The sequence below is a fragment of the Rhynchophorus ferrugineus genome, unplaced genomic scaffold (genome assembly GCF_030347505.1).
Source record: "Rhynchophorus ferrugineus isolate W39M unplaced genomic scaffold, kcgeb_rfMv2 rfM11, whole genome shotgun sequence".
Classification (NCBI taxonomy): Eukaryota; Metazoa; Arthropoda; class Insecta; order Coleoptera; family Curculionidae; genus Rhynchophorus; species Rhynchophorus ferrugineus.
In genome coordinates, this window is record NW_027472590.1 from 6,805,989 (window position 1) to 6,825,379 (window position 19,391).

Here is a 19,391-nt window from a genome sequence, read left to right on the forward strand (position 1 = left end):
TTCTTATTTTGCAGTCACCTTTCGGATGAGAAGAAAAACGGGTTGCTTTTCCACTAATCTTGCTAGTTTTCCTCAATATAAAAAGAAAATGTTCAACAATATCATCAAATTTTATAAAATAGCATCCAATGACAACGTAATTTCTCATTGCCGCCATTCAGTATCTCAAATAAAGCATTACAAAGTCAAATAACTGTTCCGCAACAACACAACCGATACCATAATATAAACTGAAACGAAACGTAACATATCCGCAAAACCGCGCCGAATAAATTCGAACGGAATTATTTGACGTTGTGGCTCGACGGCTATTTGTCGAACCAAATTTCAAACAAATAACTCAATTAATTCGACTTCCATTGAATCGCAGCAATAAATACGAAACCGCCCGGTCCAAATATTTGCGTTACTTTCCGTTATTAACAAACTTCCAGCGGCGCCACGATCGTTCGCCGGGGGTAGCTGATTAATTAACACCCCCGAAAATATTCGGGAATTACCGTAGATTGGGCCAATACCGCCGCAATTAGGAGATTTCATTAGGGCGGGTACAAAAGGGTCACTAGAATCGTAAAAGTAAAAAATGTGTCGGTCGGTACGCAAACCTTGTGCGAATTAAATTCGTATTAACGAAGATCACGTTTGGTTTCTCGTAAAAGTGCCGATAAAAATAGCAGGACGGTTATTAGGGTAGAATGAAGCTTCGTATCGGTGTAGAACAACAAAAATAAGTATTATTCTTCGCTTTCTTAAAGTTTATTGCTAAATTCCATTAACACATTTACTTTCAACTTTCACCAGTTGTCATAGAAGTCAACAGGTCAATTGAAAAGTCCCCAGCCTACCATAGTAAAACACATTTTTTTTTGGCAAAATTAGTTTTTTTATTCAACATAACTCCCTTCAAGGGTGATACAGTGATTATAGCGACCCTCCGACTTTTCGATATCATTTTTGTAGTACGATTTGTCCTTTGCTTCAAAATAGGCCTTAGTTTCGGCGATCACCTCTTCATTCGACGAAAATGTCTTCACAGCGAGCATTCTTTTGTGATCTGAGAACAGGAAATAGTCACTGGGGGCCAGATCTGGAGAATAGGGTGGATGGTTGGACTTTTCCATCGTTTTAACTGACTCGTGACATGATTGTCTTGGTGAAGCAGCACTTTCTTATTCTTTCTTATTGAGCTTGCACACTCTTTTAATCCTTCAAAGAGTAGGTAGTGATCACTATTAAGTCTTTCACCAGGTTTTAACAGTTAGTAAAACACCACGCCACACTGATTTCATCAAACATATAGCATTGTCTTGCGACTAAAATGATTTGGCCTTGCAGCCAATCGAGTAACAACCATGATTTTTCGCACTCAGTATTTTCAAAATCAATCCACTTTTCATCACTTGTCATAATATCCTAATATCGATTATATCCTAATAATATTTAGAGGTGTTTTGGATTTAAGGTCTTTAATTTGTTCTATCTAACAAAAGGTGGAACTGGACGAAAAAAACGTGATAAAGTTTTGTTATTGGTTGCAATTGATGCACTTGGGCCGCATAAACGCATAAAAGATACGAAAATAATGACTACAGATGAACAATAGAGACTTTGAGAATAATAGAGAAAATTTTAACAATGTATGAGCACAAGTTTTACCCAAAATTTTTCAAAAGAATATAATTGAGGAATAATGTTAAAAACTGTATAAAATATTAAACTGACATGAACAAAACACCTACCATTTCATTCCAGTGAACTCAAAAATATATGAAATGCTGTAACAGATACAAAAAACCTCATATTATTAGCAAAACATTCAACAAATTAGCCAGATATATGACTTAAAGCAAAGTGATACAACCAACCCATTCGATCAACAAAATAATTAATTACATTAACATGTTCAAGAATTATAAAATAAAATGGACATGATCTTCAATATATCATCTTCTAACTTCATCTGACGCCTCTCAACATCTTTCAAGATATCTTTAACAGCAATAATTATCGGGATAATATTACACAAAAAAAACTACAAACCAAAAATATTTCAAACAACACTAGAATATAGTGGTTTTACTATCAAATATTAAAAACACCAAACAAAATCAGCGGATAATTCTCATGGCATTTGAGCACCAACAATTTGCGAAATAATAAAAGTTTTAAACTATAAATTTATATCTAGATAAGAAAAAAATCTTTAATATCACAGAGAATAAATTTATAGACCGAATACCGGTATGCCAACCAGCATCGCGAGAAGAAAAAACCATACACGTATACGAGTAGGATTTTTATAAATTACCCTTTTTTAACAAAGGATATATAGAGTTTTCCGTATAGAGACAGGTTTAATAAAAATGCCATTCTGTCGCGCCTTTATAAGACTCATGATTCAAAGTTGTCCAAGATGAAGGATGTCTTCTTTTATTGCCATTCTTTTATGGTGCGCGGTGATAATGCTTTCATATTATCTCGACTTAATTGGATTCATTGGAATGATCTTATTTGATAATTTGTTATCATATATAGTCACTTGTAACTTGAATATTGGCGAAAATGCAAGTATTAATGTAAAAAAGGTGTTAAACGAACTAAACTAATTATTAAATTTGACATATCTCAATACAAAAGAACAGATATCCATTTATTCTTATTGAGATATTCAATGTATACCAACACTAACAATCCAATCAAAAGCGGAGAACCAAAACAGTTCGGAAACAACAAATTACAAGATTGAACTCTCTAGGAAAATATGGATATATCAATTTTAAAGTTTCGAATAAAAAGCGATTAAAAATACTCCTAGTACGCTCACATAAAATTATATTTTATGTTCGTTTTAGAGAACAACTTAACATGTCAGCTCAATTGGAAAGTGTGTATAGCTGTGAAAGAAAATCAAGAATAACAATAATCGTCTGTCCTCTTTGTTTGCAAGATATTTACAATTTCGAAAGAAGCTTTTAATTTAATTTGATATTTGGCTAACAAAGAACCGCTAAGAAAAATCGTTCTTGCTTAAGAACTAAATAAGTAATTGATATGGTTCTGAAGACATAGTATATCATTGTACTAGAAGTAATTCTAAAGCTTATTAAGATTTTTCCGTAAATTTTAGTACTATTCTTCGGTAAACAGGCCGAAAATGTATTTTTCTCTGTGTCAATTGCTTTACTTTTTAATTTTTGCTAATGGCGCAATATAAATGTTTAAAAATATACATAAGTTTAATAACTCTGTGAACTTAAAGGCATTTAACGACATTTTAGAAAAGTTCATGGAAATATATATTTGTGAAAAAATGAGCTCATTCGTTATGGATACTTTCGCTATATAATTCAGAAAAATCTGAAAACTTTGGTGTATTTTCTCGTACTGTTAACTGATTTTGCGCCGAATTTATGCTTAATTTATACAGATTTATATGTAATATATACGGTTTTATCTTTTGTTTGTAGTATGAACGATATATTGTATATTAATATAGAAGCATTTTGGAAGTCTATTTTTCAAAATTATTTATTAATTCAATAAGGTAAAATGAACAATAGAAGATCAATAGAACAATTGATCAAGAGAAGAATAATTTTAACTACATTTATGCGTTATCGTCGCAACTATAGGGTCTTTTTTGATTGAAATTTTCAATTTTCTAAGTCTCTGGATGTTTGTTCAAGCCTTTTGAATGTTGAAACTTCATTGATTAAAGTTTCATATATATATATATATATATATATATATATATATATATATATATATATATATATATATATATATACGCAGACGGCAGACGGCACAGCAATCTTGGCATCCCATGACACAGTATCAATAAACCTACAAACCCACCTGGATCAAATACAATTATGGTTGAAGACATAGCGCATTAAATTCAATGAAACAAAATCCACCCATGTAACGTTTACCCTGCGTAGAAGAACATGTCCACCAGTGAATATCAATCATCAACTCCCCCAAGTAGAGCAAGTTAAATATCTTAATTTGTACTTAGATCGACGCCTAACCTGGAAGAAGCACATACTCTATAAAGGAAAACAACTTCGCCTGAAATTATATAAAATGTATTGGCTCATCGAGCGCAAATCCAAGTTATCATTAGATAACAACGTGTTGCTGTATGAGTCTATACTCAAGCCTATTTGGTCATAAGGAATCCAACTATGGGGTACCGCTAGCAAACCTAATATATCCATCATTTAACGGTTCCAAAATAAAGTGTTGCGTGCCATTATTGATGCTCCGTACTATATTTCAAATAAAGTGATACAACGCGATATTCCTCTAGAACCTATAACAAGCGTAATTCAACGTGTTTGTGTGAAGTACTTCGAAAGAGTGTCAGTGCATCCCAATGTACTCGCTAATCAGCTAAATATGCGACGTGATAGTGAAGTGCGTAGATTAAAACGTGATCTGATCTGATTAATGGACATATATAAACTTTAGAATAAAACTAATTAATTAAATATTTTTTAAAGTTAGTACGTGAAGGAATACGCACATCTCCGTCTCGCTTATACTGCCTTTGGAAAATATAAGCACATATAAAATTAACTGTCTGACATCACAAATTGAACAAAACAGTCAAACCTTACTTTGACTTGCAAAAATAGTATATAACTATTCTATTTTCAGTCGATAGCTGAAAACGTTAATATATATATATATATATATACATATATATATATATATATATATATATATATATATATATATATATATATATATATATATATATAAATGTAACTATAAAAGAAAATAAATTTTGGCTTTGTTTTGCCCTCTAATTCTTAAATATAACACCATGGGGGGTGGGCGATATTTTTATTTATCCGGACGATTCCGTTTGGCATCGGGAAATCCCAAATCCCAATTTAATTAGAGGCCGAGATCGAAAACGCCACTGCCGGATGAGGATAATTACAAATATTTGCGCCGTTCAATTAGTCGTCCATGCGAAAATGACGATTCGTCGATGAGAAATCCTTTTCGAGATATCGAGCACTTTTTGTCCGGCGAAATTGGCGAAAGGTAGAACAGATGGGATTGTTGGCCGTCCGCGATAGAAACAGTCGAAACGATCCGAAATGACTCGCCGTCATCGTTCCGATGCCCCGATATTGCTTCTAATCTCTTTGTTTTGGCTTTTTCTCATACAATCGATAAATAACATCATAACAGATAAGAAAATATAATAATTAAACTTCCACATATCCCAACATAACAAATATCATATATTTAATACATAATCTTATTAAAATGCAGGGAACACTGACATAGTTCTTGGTTTGGTTGTCAAAAAACGAGAAAATATTTCTCTAAAGACAACATTTGAAGCCTACATGGACGTATAGTATCCTGTTCTAAAGATGTACGAACACTGAATATATTCAGACCAAAAACAAGGCTATTAAATAAGAAAAGACATGTAGTTTAAATAGGTAACCCAATTTCTTGCATAAAATGATTCCTAAACTACCTTTAAAGGAATACGGAAAGGAAAAAGGAATTATCAATGGGCCAGGCACAGCAGATTATCGGTAAGTAAATACTTTATTTATAATTAAAACGTATTTGAACTTGAAACTGTATGATAGTCTCCACGATATCTCAGAAAAAGTTTGATCAATTTATTTAAAATTAATTACTTAATAGAAAATTCGGTATATGTATGGACATCTACGTCACTAAAATAAAGCAAACATTTCCGGTTTTCTCGTAAAAAATAAGGAAATTTCATGAAAATTAAATTTGGTAAACAATTTTCATCAATGTTCGTTCATTCATTTCATACTTTTCATTCATTCAATAATTTTAAAAGCACGTGAAGTACACAATTTTCAATAATGTAAATGATTCTGGTTTAATCTGGCTCTGTTCTCGTTTTTTTTTTTCATTTCAATTCTATTAGCCGGCGTCATGGTTGACAAATTATTTTTGAATTACTTAATAATAGTGCAACATACCCAATGATAAAAATTTCAGATAGAAAAAAGTGGCTTAGTGTTGAAACGTCAATAAATACATAGTTGTAAGTCTTTATTATTATACTCTCTTTATTAGTCTTTATTTAAAAGCGTAATGCTATATGGTGTACTTGTTTGCATATACAATTTGCTTCTGATGCAAAATAAAACTGAGGTACTACTCCATAAAAAATCAGTAGTTTTCTATAATAATTTGTCAATATTTACTGAATATAAACATCAAGACAAGATAGTTTCCACTACTTCTCAAATAATTAGCAATATGATTCTTAAAAACAGTCTTAAAATGTTTATATTTAATAATTATTATCAGAATATTTGCAACAAACACCGAAAAAAAATACATGTAAACCCACCAAAATACTGTTTGTATAACAAAAAATACTAAAACCTATCGAAGTTGTGAGTGAAAAGCGAAAATATTTAAAGAAATACTTTTAAAACACACAAATACTAAGAATCAAGCAACAAAATTCAAACATATTTTCTTTAGATCTCCATATATTTTATATATCTAAATAATTTCATTAAAGAAATAATAAATGGTTTTTTTTTAAATGCAGTAAACTAAAGCCAAAATTATCGAAGCTATATAAAAATTATTCGAGCAAAAATAGAGTAAGAAACTAAGATGTAATTTAAAATATACGATGTTCTGTTCGAAAAATCATGTCCATCTGTACACAGTTTTAACTTTTTGTACAATAGTCTTACGTTCTAAAGTCCTGTATCGTTATTGATGACGTTTGCCCAAAGGATCCCGTTAAATCCTTTTTGTTTTATGTGTTTGTATTACCTTTTTTATTTTCGATAATAAATCATTCGATTTACAGCACACATATTGGAAGAAGACTTTATCTACAAAACACAGGGCAACAAAAAAGGACTCATAGTTTAATTTAGAATTATTCTCGTCTTCCACATCGATTTTCAACCAAAAATTAACAATTGAAACAAATACTACCTGTTCTTCTTCATTTGTTACACATTTGTGATCTTCAAACTTAATAAACAATATAACTGCATTGAATAGATTACCATTTTTTAATTTAATATTATACTAAAAAGGAAAAACGAAGATAAAAAGAGCACTTGGTTAAAGAGCAGACAAAGATATGATTCATCAGTCAAATGAATTGAAATTAAAAGTAATAAAGAAAAATACAATTTAGAAATCTAAATCTCTATTTTTAACCCAATTTTTAACCAAATAGTAAAACTAACAAAACAAACATGTAAGCACTTCATTTAATAACTTTGTTTTGTACTAAATATTTTCTATAAACTTATTCAACCACATATTCAGAATTCGATAAATAATGTTTGAAATGATTAAACTTGATGTAATATGAATACAAGTAATAGTAAAAATAAGAATTGTAGTATTCAGCTGTAGAACTAAACAAGAGTACTAAACTAAAAAATAATGAAATTACAAAAATAGACCAAATGACCTGAGCATTAAAAGTAATAGTAAAGTACTATATAATAAAAGGTTTATAAAATTGAATAAAAAATAGAATTTTGAAGAATTTGGGGTAGAGTATAAGATTATTAGTTATTTTAGTTGACTAAATCTTCTCCCATGACGCACAGCTTGATATATTAATTATTTTAACACTAGGTAATAACAGTATCTAACAATAGCCAATTTACAATATATTGAATTTTAATTATCTATGATTAATCCTGAACTACATGGGAGAAAACAGTATCTCTTAATGCACTTCAATTATTCTTAATGAAGAATCTAACACTTGGCCTAAGACTTTCAATTATCATAAGCACGCATCAATTTAAACGAAAATAAGTCTGCACATGTACGAAAAGAAACGAAGAGTTTAACATAACACTCATATTACGCGTCAGTGTAACATAATGTAGAATAAATCACTAAGGAACGATGAACTAGAACAAGCATCGAGACCTTTAAATGGATATTGTTGAATAAATCATCAACAAATTTAATACGAGGGGGTATCAAATATCAACGGTTATTTTACGATTTAGCTTAGCCAGTAATTCCAATCTAGAGGATTCGATGCTCGAGTCCTTTGAGCTTATGAGGAGGAGGAAACCTGGCGTGGGTAGCAACTGTGCTCGATTCTGCCCGCAGTACAGCCATGACTAAGCGTGAGGTACCTTCGTCTGTTGCACAACTCATCATAATAAAGTTTTTAACCAATGGTGTTAAACTATCGGAAATTCTGACACGTTTGAAGGCACAGTTGCTACACTGTCTCAGAATCGAGTGTATACGCGGGTCAGAGAATTCAGCGATAGGTGAGAACGTGTCGAAAATGAAAGTCATGATCGACGCCAATAAACAAGTCTCACTGGGCGAAAACATAAAGTTTTAAGATTGACAAAAATCGCGTATCGAAGCAGACGAAGGGATATGCCAATTCGAGACGTCATCATCCTTCATGACAACGTCAGACCATACACAGTCTTGGAAAGGAATAAATTGGAACGCTCGAACACCCTCCTTATAGCACTGACTTGACACCTGGTGATTATTTTTTGTTTTTGCCCTTGAAAGAATCACCTGAGGACAAAAGTTCTAAAAGCAATGTAGAAATAGAGGACTAAGTGCACCATTAGCTGACAACTCGCCATCAAACTTTTTATGAAGAAGGAATATTTAAGCCTCCAAATCGGTGGCAAAAATATGAAGAGCAAGGGGGTGACTACATTGGAAAATGTTAAATGTTTAGTTAGTGGGTATTAGTTGTAATAAATTTACAAAATTACTGGATGTTGTTGAACAATTTATATATATATACATATATATACATATATATATATATATATATATATATATATATATATATATATATATAATAAGTCTCCTTTTACCAACTATGGGTTTATCTGGACTAGGCCTAAAGTTTACTGACTGGCGAGTGACCAACTTTAGAAATCATCCCAGAAATCATCCGGTCTTACCCAGCCTGGTTACTGGCGTGACCGGGATCATTTTCCTGGTCGGATTTTACACTCTTGCCTAGAACATTCACAAATTTTAAACAATCACAAACATAAATTTACGACCATGGCCAAGCAGGAATCGAACCCGCGGCTATCGCAAAAATAAGAGGACCGTCCCATCGCCTTTACCACTGCGCCACCAAGCCGGCGTTGAACCAATTATCAACAACTTTAATAGTAGCTGCGAACAAAGGCTATTCAGCAGCGTAAATGTCGAGGTTATCCAGATTCTAGACAACACAAAATTAGTACGAAGCCTCAACAGGCCGCACGAATTAGTGAAATGAAATATCGCGTACTAATTTTAGTTAGAACAAAATTTCTCAGTGATGCTAGTACAACGTCGAAAGATTATGTCTTAACAGTTCCCAAAGTTGAAGAGCTGCAATGTTTAGAGTTCGCAAACCATCAAATAACTCCTGTCGATATCAATATAATCCCAATACGGCATCGAGTAAACTTTTTTAAAACTAAAAATATGTTTATTTTCGCGATAACGCCGCATCCAATTCTCCCGTATATAAACTGGACATTTATGGAAATAGGAAGCGTCTCGACACAACTATTTTCCAATTTCACTTTATAAAAACGTCCCAGGCCGCATTTAGGGATAATCGCGAATAAAACACTTCGCGTCCGAACCGTTCCGAACGTGTGTTTTCACAATCACGGTCCCATAAAACGTTTTCCGAAACCATTAGGCCGCATAACATAACCTGAAACGTTCAACCGACGTCCAACAACGACATTCGTATAATATAGAAATATTTCACTTTAAATCCCACGCTCGCCTTTTAAATAAAGCTTAAATTTTTCAACGCCAACCGTGTCATCGTATCATATTAAATATATAACGTTGCCAGGCAAACTCAGCTGGGAATAATTTCGTTTTAATGCTTGGAATACGTATCGCGCAATATTCCACATGGACAGCAGAACAGAACACAAAAAAAAACGGGGGAAAAGGTGAAATATCTTCTGTGCGGAGACTCGATTAAAAAATTGCACGAACATCCTCGCGACAGTGATAAAGTGGGTCGCTTTTTTTTCCTTGTTCTTTTTTTTTAATTTTGCGATATTATATATATTAAAAATGTCGGAGAAAACTGGCGAAGTATCTCCATAAGGAATACCAAACGAAAGTTATATCGTTTATCAAACTTTTCGAAAAATAACTAACTTATGTCTCGCATTATAATCTATTAACAATCAAGCAACATGAACACAAATATAAACCATATAAAAACATTCATTTTGTGTAGAAACTAACTAAAGTACAAACAGCTATTGTCGAACTACTTCTCTTCTCAATGGCCACGTCAACAAACAGAACAGTCGGTTATGGGGAACACAGAATCCTCAATTAATTCATGAAACATCATTGCATCCACTAAAAAGCACTATATAGTGTGGTATTCATGCTGGAAACATATTTTGTCCCTATTTCTTTGAAAATGACTAAGATGCTGCAGTTACTGTTACTGCTGAACGATCCTGAAATGGAAGAGCAAGGACTAGGGGACATGTGGTTTCAGCAAGATGGGGCCGCGTGCACACATAGCTCGTTCAACAATTTAATTATTGAATGACGTTTTTCCACGAAGAATAATTTCGCAAAGTGGCGATTTAGCATGGCCAGCCAGATCTGCGGATTTAACAGCACCAGACTTTCTTTATGGGTTTTTTTTAATCAAAAGTTTATGTTAATAAGCCCAAAACGATTCAACATCTTAAAGACAATATTCGTCAGGAAATTGAAGAAATTTAGTCTCAGATGTTGCAGGATGTCATGAAAAATGGCTTAAAATAAGCCGAACGTTTCATAGCGAATCGCGGCCACCATTTAGCCGATATATTTTTTAATCATAAGGAAAAAAATGTAAAGACGAAATAAACTTTTATGAAAACCAAACTTACTTATATTTTTTTGAGCAAAGTTATTGGCAATCAAATTGGTAGCAGGCACTTTTGCGCCACTTGTATAGATCAGCAAGTAATCCCGTATGTAAAGGCGACCAAATATCTTGGCAAGACCCTTGATGTTAAACTCAAGCTTAAATACATGTTGAAGGTACCATGTACCTGAATCCATAAACAGAGGCTTCGTGCTGATCATTGTTGAGGTTTTCCAGCTCCCAAATAATGATGACTTAGTCAGAAGATTAAAGAGAGAAAACCATTTGACTTGGTTCAGTGAATTTATTAGTAAAACTGAATTCACATTAAAAAAGGTGACATAGATATTAAGCCAAAATTGTCTGTCGTAGAATAACTAGTTTGTAATTTTAAAACGTGGCAAATTAGGATAAAAACAAATAGCTTATTAGTGTTAATTTACTGGATTTCTACAATAAATAATAAAGAAAAATAAATATAATTAAAATTATATGAAAATGTTTAAAAACCACGTTCGTTCCTTGTTATTTAAAATTAGATAATATATACCACTACCATGAGTAATCACATCTTTTGTTAGTGGCGTAAGTGCAGTATATTGATTGTTTATTCTCTCTTTCTCCATGTACTCGTATACATTTCAATTATTGAGTTCATTTCCATCTCCTAACTTCCAGTACTTTCGATTTCTATACGCAGATGCTTACATACCCAGATATTACTTGTTTTATTTTACATCATCAATTTGGATATTTATTAGTTCTGGTTCTCCCAACATGATAACTCTCGTTTTGTTTTAAATATCTTCTGTAATTTAATATCAAATTCCTGTAATAAATAATCATCTGCGAAATCTTCTATCAATATTTCTATTTCTATATTTGTATACCTTATATGCTTGTGTTTGGAAAGTTACTGATTTCATTGGTAGTGACATTTATTCTGTATATATCTTGAATTATATGTACCTATAATATATATATATATATATATATATATATATATATATATATATATATATATTGATCAATATGTATGGAGGAAATAGTATAAGACTGTCTTTATGGTCCAATTTATTAGTCTATATTTAAATAAAATATGAAAACTATAATGAATTGCATCAAATACAATCAAATATCCTTATGTCTTATGAAATTAGTGCAACATTGGTCGACAACTGAACTAATTCTAAAAATTCTGAATCTATAAATTGGCAGAAAAGACGACATGTAATTAATCATTGAAATGAACATCTGAATTTTTATTACAAAAATGGCCTTGATGATCTCGAAACTTTAATCGAAAACAACAATACAAAAAACTAGTTTCCAGTATTCGGTATGCCAACAGTATAATACATATACAGTATAATAACAGTATAAGCCTAATAGAGAATGTCCCTATGAAACTGGTTAGGATAAACCAAAGCCACGTTTGTCTTGGTCGAGTCGTCTACTGAAGTCTGCGAAAACGTTAAAAAATTGCCAAGTCAAACTATTAAAATAATAATAATCAAAACGGAATCGACACATAAAACAAATCAACATTCAAAATAATTACAAAAGTTGTTAAGACAAAGTCGCTTCTGAAAATGATCGTACAACTATTTCGACAAAAAAAAATACATGTACTTCGCCGTCATAAATTTCATTTTTATCTCGGAGAATTGAAGAGAAAATGGGAATATCTCTTGGCCATTTGACCTTTTTATCTCACGTCGAAAAAAACATGGAGATTCAATTTGGCCATCCAGCCAACATAAAAAACGCAAATAAAATTGAAACGAAATCGCTTCGAAAAAAGTTACTTTCGATAAAAGCGGTTAAAAATACGTTTTGAAAATGTGGCAGCAATAATTTCGGTCCTTCCAGAATTTCTCCCATTAAAATGGGGCGTAAAAACCACTGAAAAAAGAAAACCTACACTGTACCATATTATCAAGTATTCGATTAATTTTGTAAGGAATACTAGAATCGCGACCTATAGAGAAAAGCAGCAAATAACCAAATTTATTGTATAATGCATGACTCAAAGACACTAAAGGTTTTTCTAAGAACCAAACCCCTGGAATACTATTGCAAAACATAACTCTAAACAGTCAAGCCACATGAAACCACATAGATTATCATTATTATACACATCAAGTATTTAAAGAAAGTTGTTATAAAAACAGAAACTCGAAGATATTACTTCCTTCCATCAAGTTTCTAACTGTATATAGATCATCGCAAACAAATGTTGAGTTTTTTAATAGCTCCAATATATATGGCATATCTCCGATTAAATATTCCGAATTAAACGTTACCAAATAAATGTAAAATTAATTAGTTACGACAATTTTGCAAAACAAAGCAGTAAATCCTCAGAATTAATGCACAGTCCCTGCAATAATGATGAAAAAACTTTCATAAAATACTATTTAGTGTATGCACAACATTGCATTTACTCCAAACATCAAACAAAAAATAATAATAAAATATTAACAAAGTAACAGCATGGAAACTAAGCGTTCGTTATTCGGTTGTTTGCCATCGCCAACACGATTATTAAAATAACTTTTCCAGTAGAGAACGTCGGCCCAGTTACGAACTATCAAGTAACAATAACTGCATTGTAATAACGGCAGAGTAAATTTGGCACTGCTAAACTTTAGCGCGGACGTGCTCAAATCCGACGAGATCTAACTAAACTGCGAGGCTGGAAAATGGCGGAGGAGAAGGTTTTTTCGCGATTTCCACGTCTGGGCCCCGGACCACTTAGCTGTTCTCGAACTTTGCAGATAAATTCGCGTCAGATGACATCGGAATATTAAAGAAAAGACTTATTGCAGGCTTAAATGGTTCGATTCTGTCTGTGACCGGTTAAAATACGAGTTCGCAGAACAATAACGTACATAAAAAATAGTTTATAAAACTATCGACTAAAATAGCATAACATATAAATATTTAAAATATAAAAGACTACAATTTTGTGGAATTAAATCACAGCACTATCTATATAGATCACAATAAAACATATAAATATGTATATTCATAGCAGAAAGGAAACGGTTACCATACACACGAAAATTATGCAAAACAAAAATTGTGTACTTAAGTAGTGAATTAATTATAATAAGCTTATAATAAATACAGTATTTTTGCCATATCATATTTGACACTTATTTACACCACTATAATTAAATTCATACGAAAAATATGTCAATTTAATTACGTTACTATTATAAGACTACAGTAACCGATTAGTATGGTGGATTAAAAATAGCCCCCATAAACAAGAATATAAAATCTAACTCAAACCGAATGAAACTACCCTAGAAGATCGGTAAATATAACAACTGATACAGATGAACAGAAAACAGAGCATAAAATCAGTACAACAGTACTATACAACCAGAATAATTTCTCAAACAGACAATACTTTACTACATGCTACTAAAGGTCATAAATATTTAATAGTAATGTCCTACACTATCTGTAGTATTTACTACACGTAGCTCTTCCAGAATAGCACTTGTTATGGTGGCTACTATGCTCTGAGCAGCACTTTTTATGCAGAATATTGATTCCTTAAATGTGATATTCAATTTCTATTACAAAATATAAAAAGTAGTACCTATTAGTAGACAGTATGCTTCAAAATCTTTCAGTAGGCATGATATTATATGACCATCCACAATACTTTATTCACAAAAATAGGACCACAATAATATATAAAAGTTAGGAAAGCTACAGATTAGTAATACGCAATGAATATTAATTTCCAATTAAATTATGCCAACATAAATATCTCTCATTAACGTAACAGTTTGGCTGATGAACAACACAATACCAACTCAATTAACAGAAAGTAAGCTCAACAACGACGAAAACTGACACTATTTTTTCCTTAAATTATAACCACCACCAGCATTGTTACACAAACTCCATACGTTCATTTCCGGAATACTATTGGGAATCACGTGTTTCGCTGCATGACTTTAGAGCCAATCAAATTTCTATTATGTACTGTTAATGCAAATAGCAATATGTCAGGACTGTATCGATAAATATAGAAAATAGTATACCCGCCAGGACGCCGGACTCTGGTATAATATAAAGCTGGAATGGGATTAAACATCAACGTTACTCGATCCCATTCTATTCGATCGAGCTCAATGCTTTCACGTCACTATTGACCGAAGTATGAACAATATAAAGCAGATCGAGATAGCCTACAATACAGAACCGCTGCACTAACACACGTGCACCTGTGCGGGATATTTCAATACACCCTCGACGGTCATAATAGGATGGCTGGTGCAATGTAAAAAAAGAACCTACATCTTTTACATGAAGCTATATAGTCACTGATTTCAAATTAACTGAAAATAAACAGATATTATCAAAATGAATTTAAATAAAGTTTAATAAATTATTGACCAAAAAAAGATTTTCAATTAAGCAACAGTAAAAATATGAAATATTATAGATGTATCAGCACATATATGAACAGTTAACGAAAAATTAGTTGCCGGAGATTGAAACAAATCCTATTCAAGCTATAAGTGAATGCTACAGCTCACAAAATCATGTAGAAATCAACTGCCAAATGTTTCAGTCGTGTATACCAAAACTAGTTACTTACATTTTTTAGAACAACAAAAACAAATTTGAAGGCCAAGTAACTACATTTACAACTAGTCAACAAATGCCAAACTATATGACAACTTCTTGGCCTAAACCGTAGGTGATACCCAACCACGTGTCTCAACTTGAAAACAAAGTCTTGCCATGTTAATTGGTATAACGTTTGACATTGGTTCATAACATTCGACGAAACAGGTTCATCATAATACACCAGGCATCAAAAGAAAATTCAACTATTGGTTTTTCCATCTCTAAACTGCACCAAATAAGTGATTTTGTTAATGAACAAGGCTATCCTAGTCAGTTCTGGATAATGGAAGGTAAGACAGTTAATAAATACTATTATGGCAGCTTATTGCATTATTTTAACTATGGCGTAGAGCACACACGTTCAAATTTGATGAAGAAGAGAACCATCTATTATTAACAAGAGATAGGGACTTGACCAGATGTATTGTCACAGTATAAAATGAACAAATATACAAAACGCAAAATTTAAAAGTGATTATACTTAAAAAGAAAATATATTAGAAATATATAATAAAATATGTTTACATCGAGGAGTGCTTTCATGGTCTCTCATAAACTCTCACACTTGGATTAATGTAATAAATAATAGAGTAAGTGGTAATAGAGGTAATACTCAACACGTATAACATAAACATGGGATATTTAGTAACATCTAATATCCAGCAGAAAAAATGAAATACCATATTAAAAAATATTTCATGTCGATGATGTTTTGACTGAATAGTTTAAATATATTTGGAATAATAATGCAATGTAATTTGAGTAAATTGTCTATTTGTTATACGAAAATGGTATCACACAATGGCAAATTATGAAATACAAATAAAAAATCGGCGAGCTGTTTATTGGAAACATCATTGAACATAATAGTGATGGATAACGTATCGATATCCGCTTTGGCTTTCATATTTCGGCCCCCCATCAAAGCAATCTTCCACCACCAGCTTTATACGTGGTTTAAATCGACGAAGAACTCTACCAGCATACTTTTGGTCACTCCAGACCGATGATCCTCGGACAATCAGGCTCAGCTGGCGCCAGGCGATTACAGAGACGACTGGTGAACGGTATTCGCGTTTCCTGCGACCGTGTAAATTTCTTGGCGCGCTTCCGATTCGAGAACGTCGACTGACATTAGGCTGGCGGGATCCTCACCATCGCGTCTGGAGCTGTTCGCGCACTGCAACACGAAATCCAACGCCTGATAGCACAACAGACACACACCAATCACCACGAACGTTTCCATCGAGCCCAGAGTGCAGCGGATCAGGTGGGAAGTGTGCGGTTTCGGACGCACCGGCGACGACGGGCTGCCGGGCTGGTGCTGGCCAGCAGCGAATTCAAGTGGGGGAACGCGAGAGACGGCGATCTGTCGCTTCGGCCGTGTGACGCAAAACGAACTGCCGATCTGGTCCAGCAGGACCTTCGAGAGGATGCTGCGAGGGCGAGGACGCACGAAGACGCACGATCGGCCGCACGACGACAGTCGCGTGTAGCGTACTGACGGATCGCAGCTTTTACGGGTTAGATTGGGGAAGGTTTACGGAAGATGTTAGATTAATAACCTCCTTCGGACCGTTCTTTTAAATACTTAGATTTCGTCCGTAATACGGTTTCCATATAATAGAAAAAAACTGTTCCGCCTATATTACAAACGTTTATCAATATATAATAAAAACATGCATAATATAATTAACAGAAGTATCCAAAATGCATTAGGATTTTTTTAATTTGAAACTTTATTTAATTTTTTTATAGCATCTTTATTAGATATACTTAGTACAATCTTAATTATAAATTAATTTATTACTACGTTTCATTTGTACTTGGATTAATTCACAAGCAAGGCGAATGCGAGATAAATATATTAATATGTATTCATCAACTATAAAATTATAACTTAAGCTACAGTTTAGACTAAAGGTATACATTTTATATAAGTTCATATGGTTTGGTTTGCTTCAATCTTCTAATATACTGCGCGTTGTACAATAGTTATATTGTTTCCACATTAGTATGATTTAGTAATCTTCTTTCGTGTTTTAATGCGAAATCTTGGATAATTTCGCAAATCTATTTGATTTCCAGGTCATCGTGCATATCTACGTTAGTTACGTAGCGATAGGCATTGGTGATTAATCAAAGAATTTTGTTTTAGCAGCGTTGGATAAAAGATATAATAGAAAAAATTACTAAACATATAAACAGTGGGTCTCCAATATATAAATAAGCTTTATATATAATATAAAGATGCTTTCTAAACCATTTCAGATCACTCTTTATCCTGTTATTATTTTAGATTTTCGTACGCTTTCCTTTACTATTTTATATGTTTCTAGTTTTTATGATACTTATTTTAATTTTTTTACAGTTTGCAGCATTGTTAAATAACTTATGCTTCCTCATATGCTCTCATATGTATCTCATTTGCTTTATCTTTTTTTGTTAGTGTTATCTTCGTCTCTTGATTTAGTGTATCTCTCTGGTGTACGTATATTCTGTAACCATTTTTCGTCGTGTTTATTCTTTACTTTCACATTATTATTTCTGTTCCTTCCTCATTCTCATCTTTATTTTCTTCCCCTTTTTTGGACTTCCTACATATCTTTCTCCACTTCCCCTCTTATTTTCTCATCTAGTTTACTTCTCTCCATATGAAATAATTTATTTATCAACAATTATTACTCCATTCCTCTCACTAATTCTGTATTCTGTATTAACAATCATCAATCTATTTTGTATCCAGAATGAAAAATATAATATTATATTACATGCAAACTCGAAATTATCTTTTATTAAAGATTATCGATTTTTAAGAGAAGTTGGTAGCTCTATATTCAGTGACATATGAACTATATGCAAGGTTGGCCACTAAATATACAGAAAACAGATCCTCATACTAAATGTTTTCAAAGAAAAGAGGTTTTGAATATTGAATCACCAAAAATATTGAAAAAAAATGACAACAAATCATGTCTATTACAATCCTAGCTATATAAAAAGTTAATATCATTCAAGTAAGGTGTGGAGACAATTATTAAAATAACTGATTTTAATAAAACTAGTCATTTTCAACAAATATTCAGTGATTTTAAAAAGCAAAGTCAATGATCTATAAACCCAAAGCCTGTCTAACATTACAACTACTTTTTTAATTAAACTGAATAGTTTTTAATGAAAACCTTAACAAATAGTGTCCTAATAGTAGAATAAACTTTTCGACATTTAGCCTGTACAGTATTGCAATATAGGACTTGCTTTAGTGACATATACACACTATGTGTATATCGCTATAGGTTACATCACATCAAAAAAGAATAAATAGCTCTTGTGCCGCATTATAAAGAAATTAGACTAACTTTTTTAAATTAACTAGAATACTTACGATTATTAACGTGTTTAGTAATTTCTTTCATAACGCAATTGCTTACCTATAACAAAAAAAAATTAATTAATACAAAACCAAAAACTTGGATATTAGGAGAGTAGATCCAAAAAACAGACGAAGAGGGGTCTTTGCAAGCTTTGTTTAATAGTAATCTCTTATTTTATATAATATATTTATACATATTTTCTGTTAAAGAGAGGTTAAATATCAAGGATAGGACACATATTTATATAAAAGAAATAAAGAGCAAATATTTCCATATATTATCAAAATTGTATTTTAAAATATTGTACAACTCTCAACTTTCGCAATCCATCTCAATATATTATTTCATATCGGAAATTAATTTATTAAACAAATATCAGTATCTCCTTCACCATTTCTTACTTATATTTGGCGCTTTCACCATAATTCAAAAATATAAAATTAACCATTATTAAGTTA

General features: G+C 32.2%; 2 protein-coding genes across 2 annotated transcripts in view; both read right to left on the bottom strand.

Annotated features, from left to right (window-relative positions):
- LOC143204732 (neurobeachin) overlaps positions 1-19,391 on the bottom strand; it is a 161,964-nt gene that overhangs the window by 54,802 nt on the left and 87,771 nt on the right. The gene's annotated exons all lie outside the window — the stretch shown is intronic.
- On the bottom strand, positions 5,911-9,673 carry LOC143204733 (uncharacterized). The gene is made up of 4 exons (XM_076417491.1): positions 9,423-9,673; positions 7,636-9,186; positions 6,495-7,585; positions 5,911-6,077 (listed from the first exon to the last, which is right to left on the bottom strand). Exon 2 carries the CDS (start codon positions 8,362-8,364, stop codon positions 8,044-8,046), a length of 321 nt encoding a protein of 106 aa, XP_076273606.1. The 5' UTR covers positions 8,365-9,186; positions 9,423-9,673; the 3' UTR covers positions 5,911-6,077; positions 6,495-7,585; positions 7,636-8,043.

Bases quoted from the DNA above. Each gene is read 5' to 3' on its own strand.
- LOC143204733 (XM_076417491.1), bottom strand. From the start codon at position 8,364: ATGTTTTCGCCCAGTGAGACTTGTTTATTGGCGTCGATCATGACTTTC.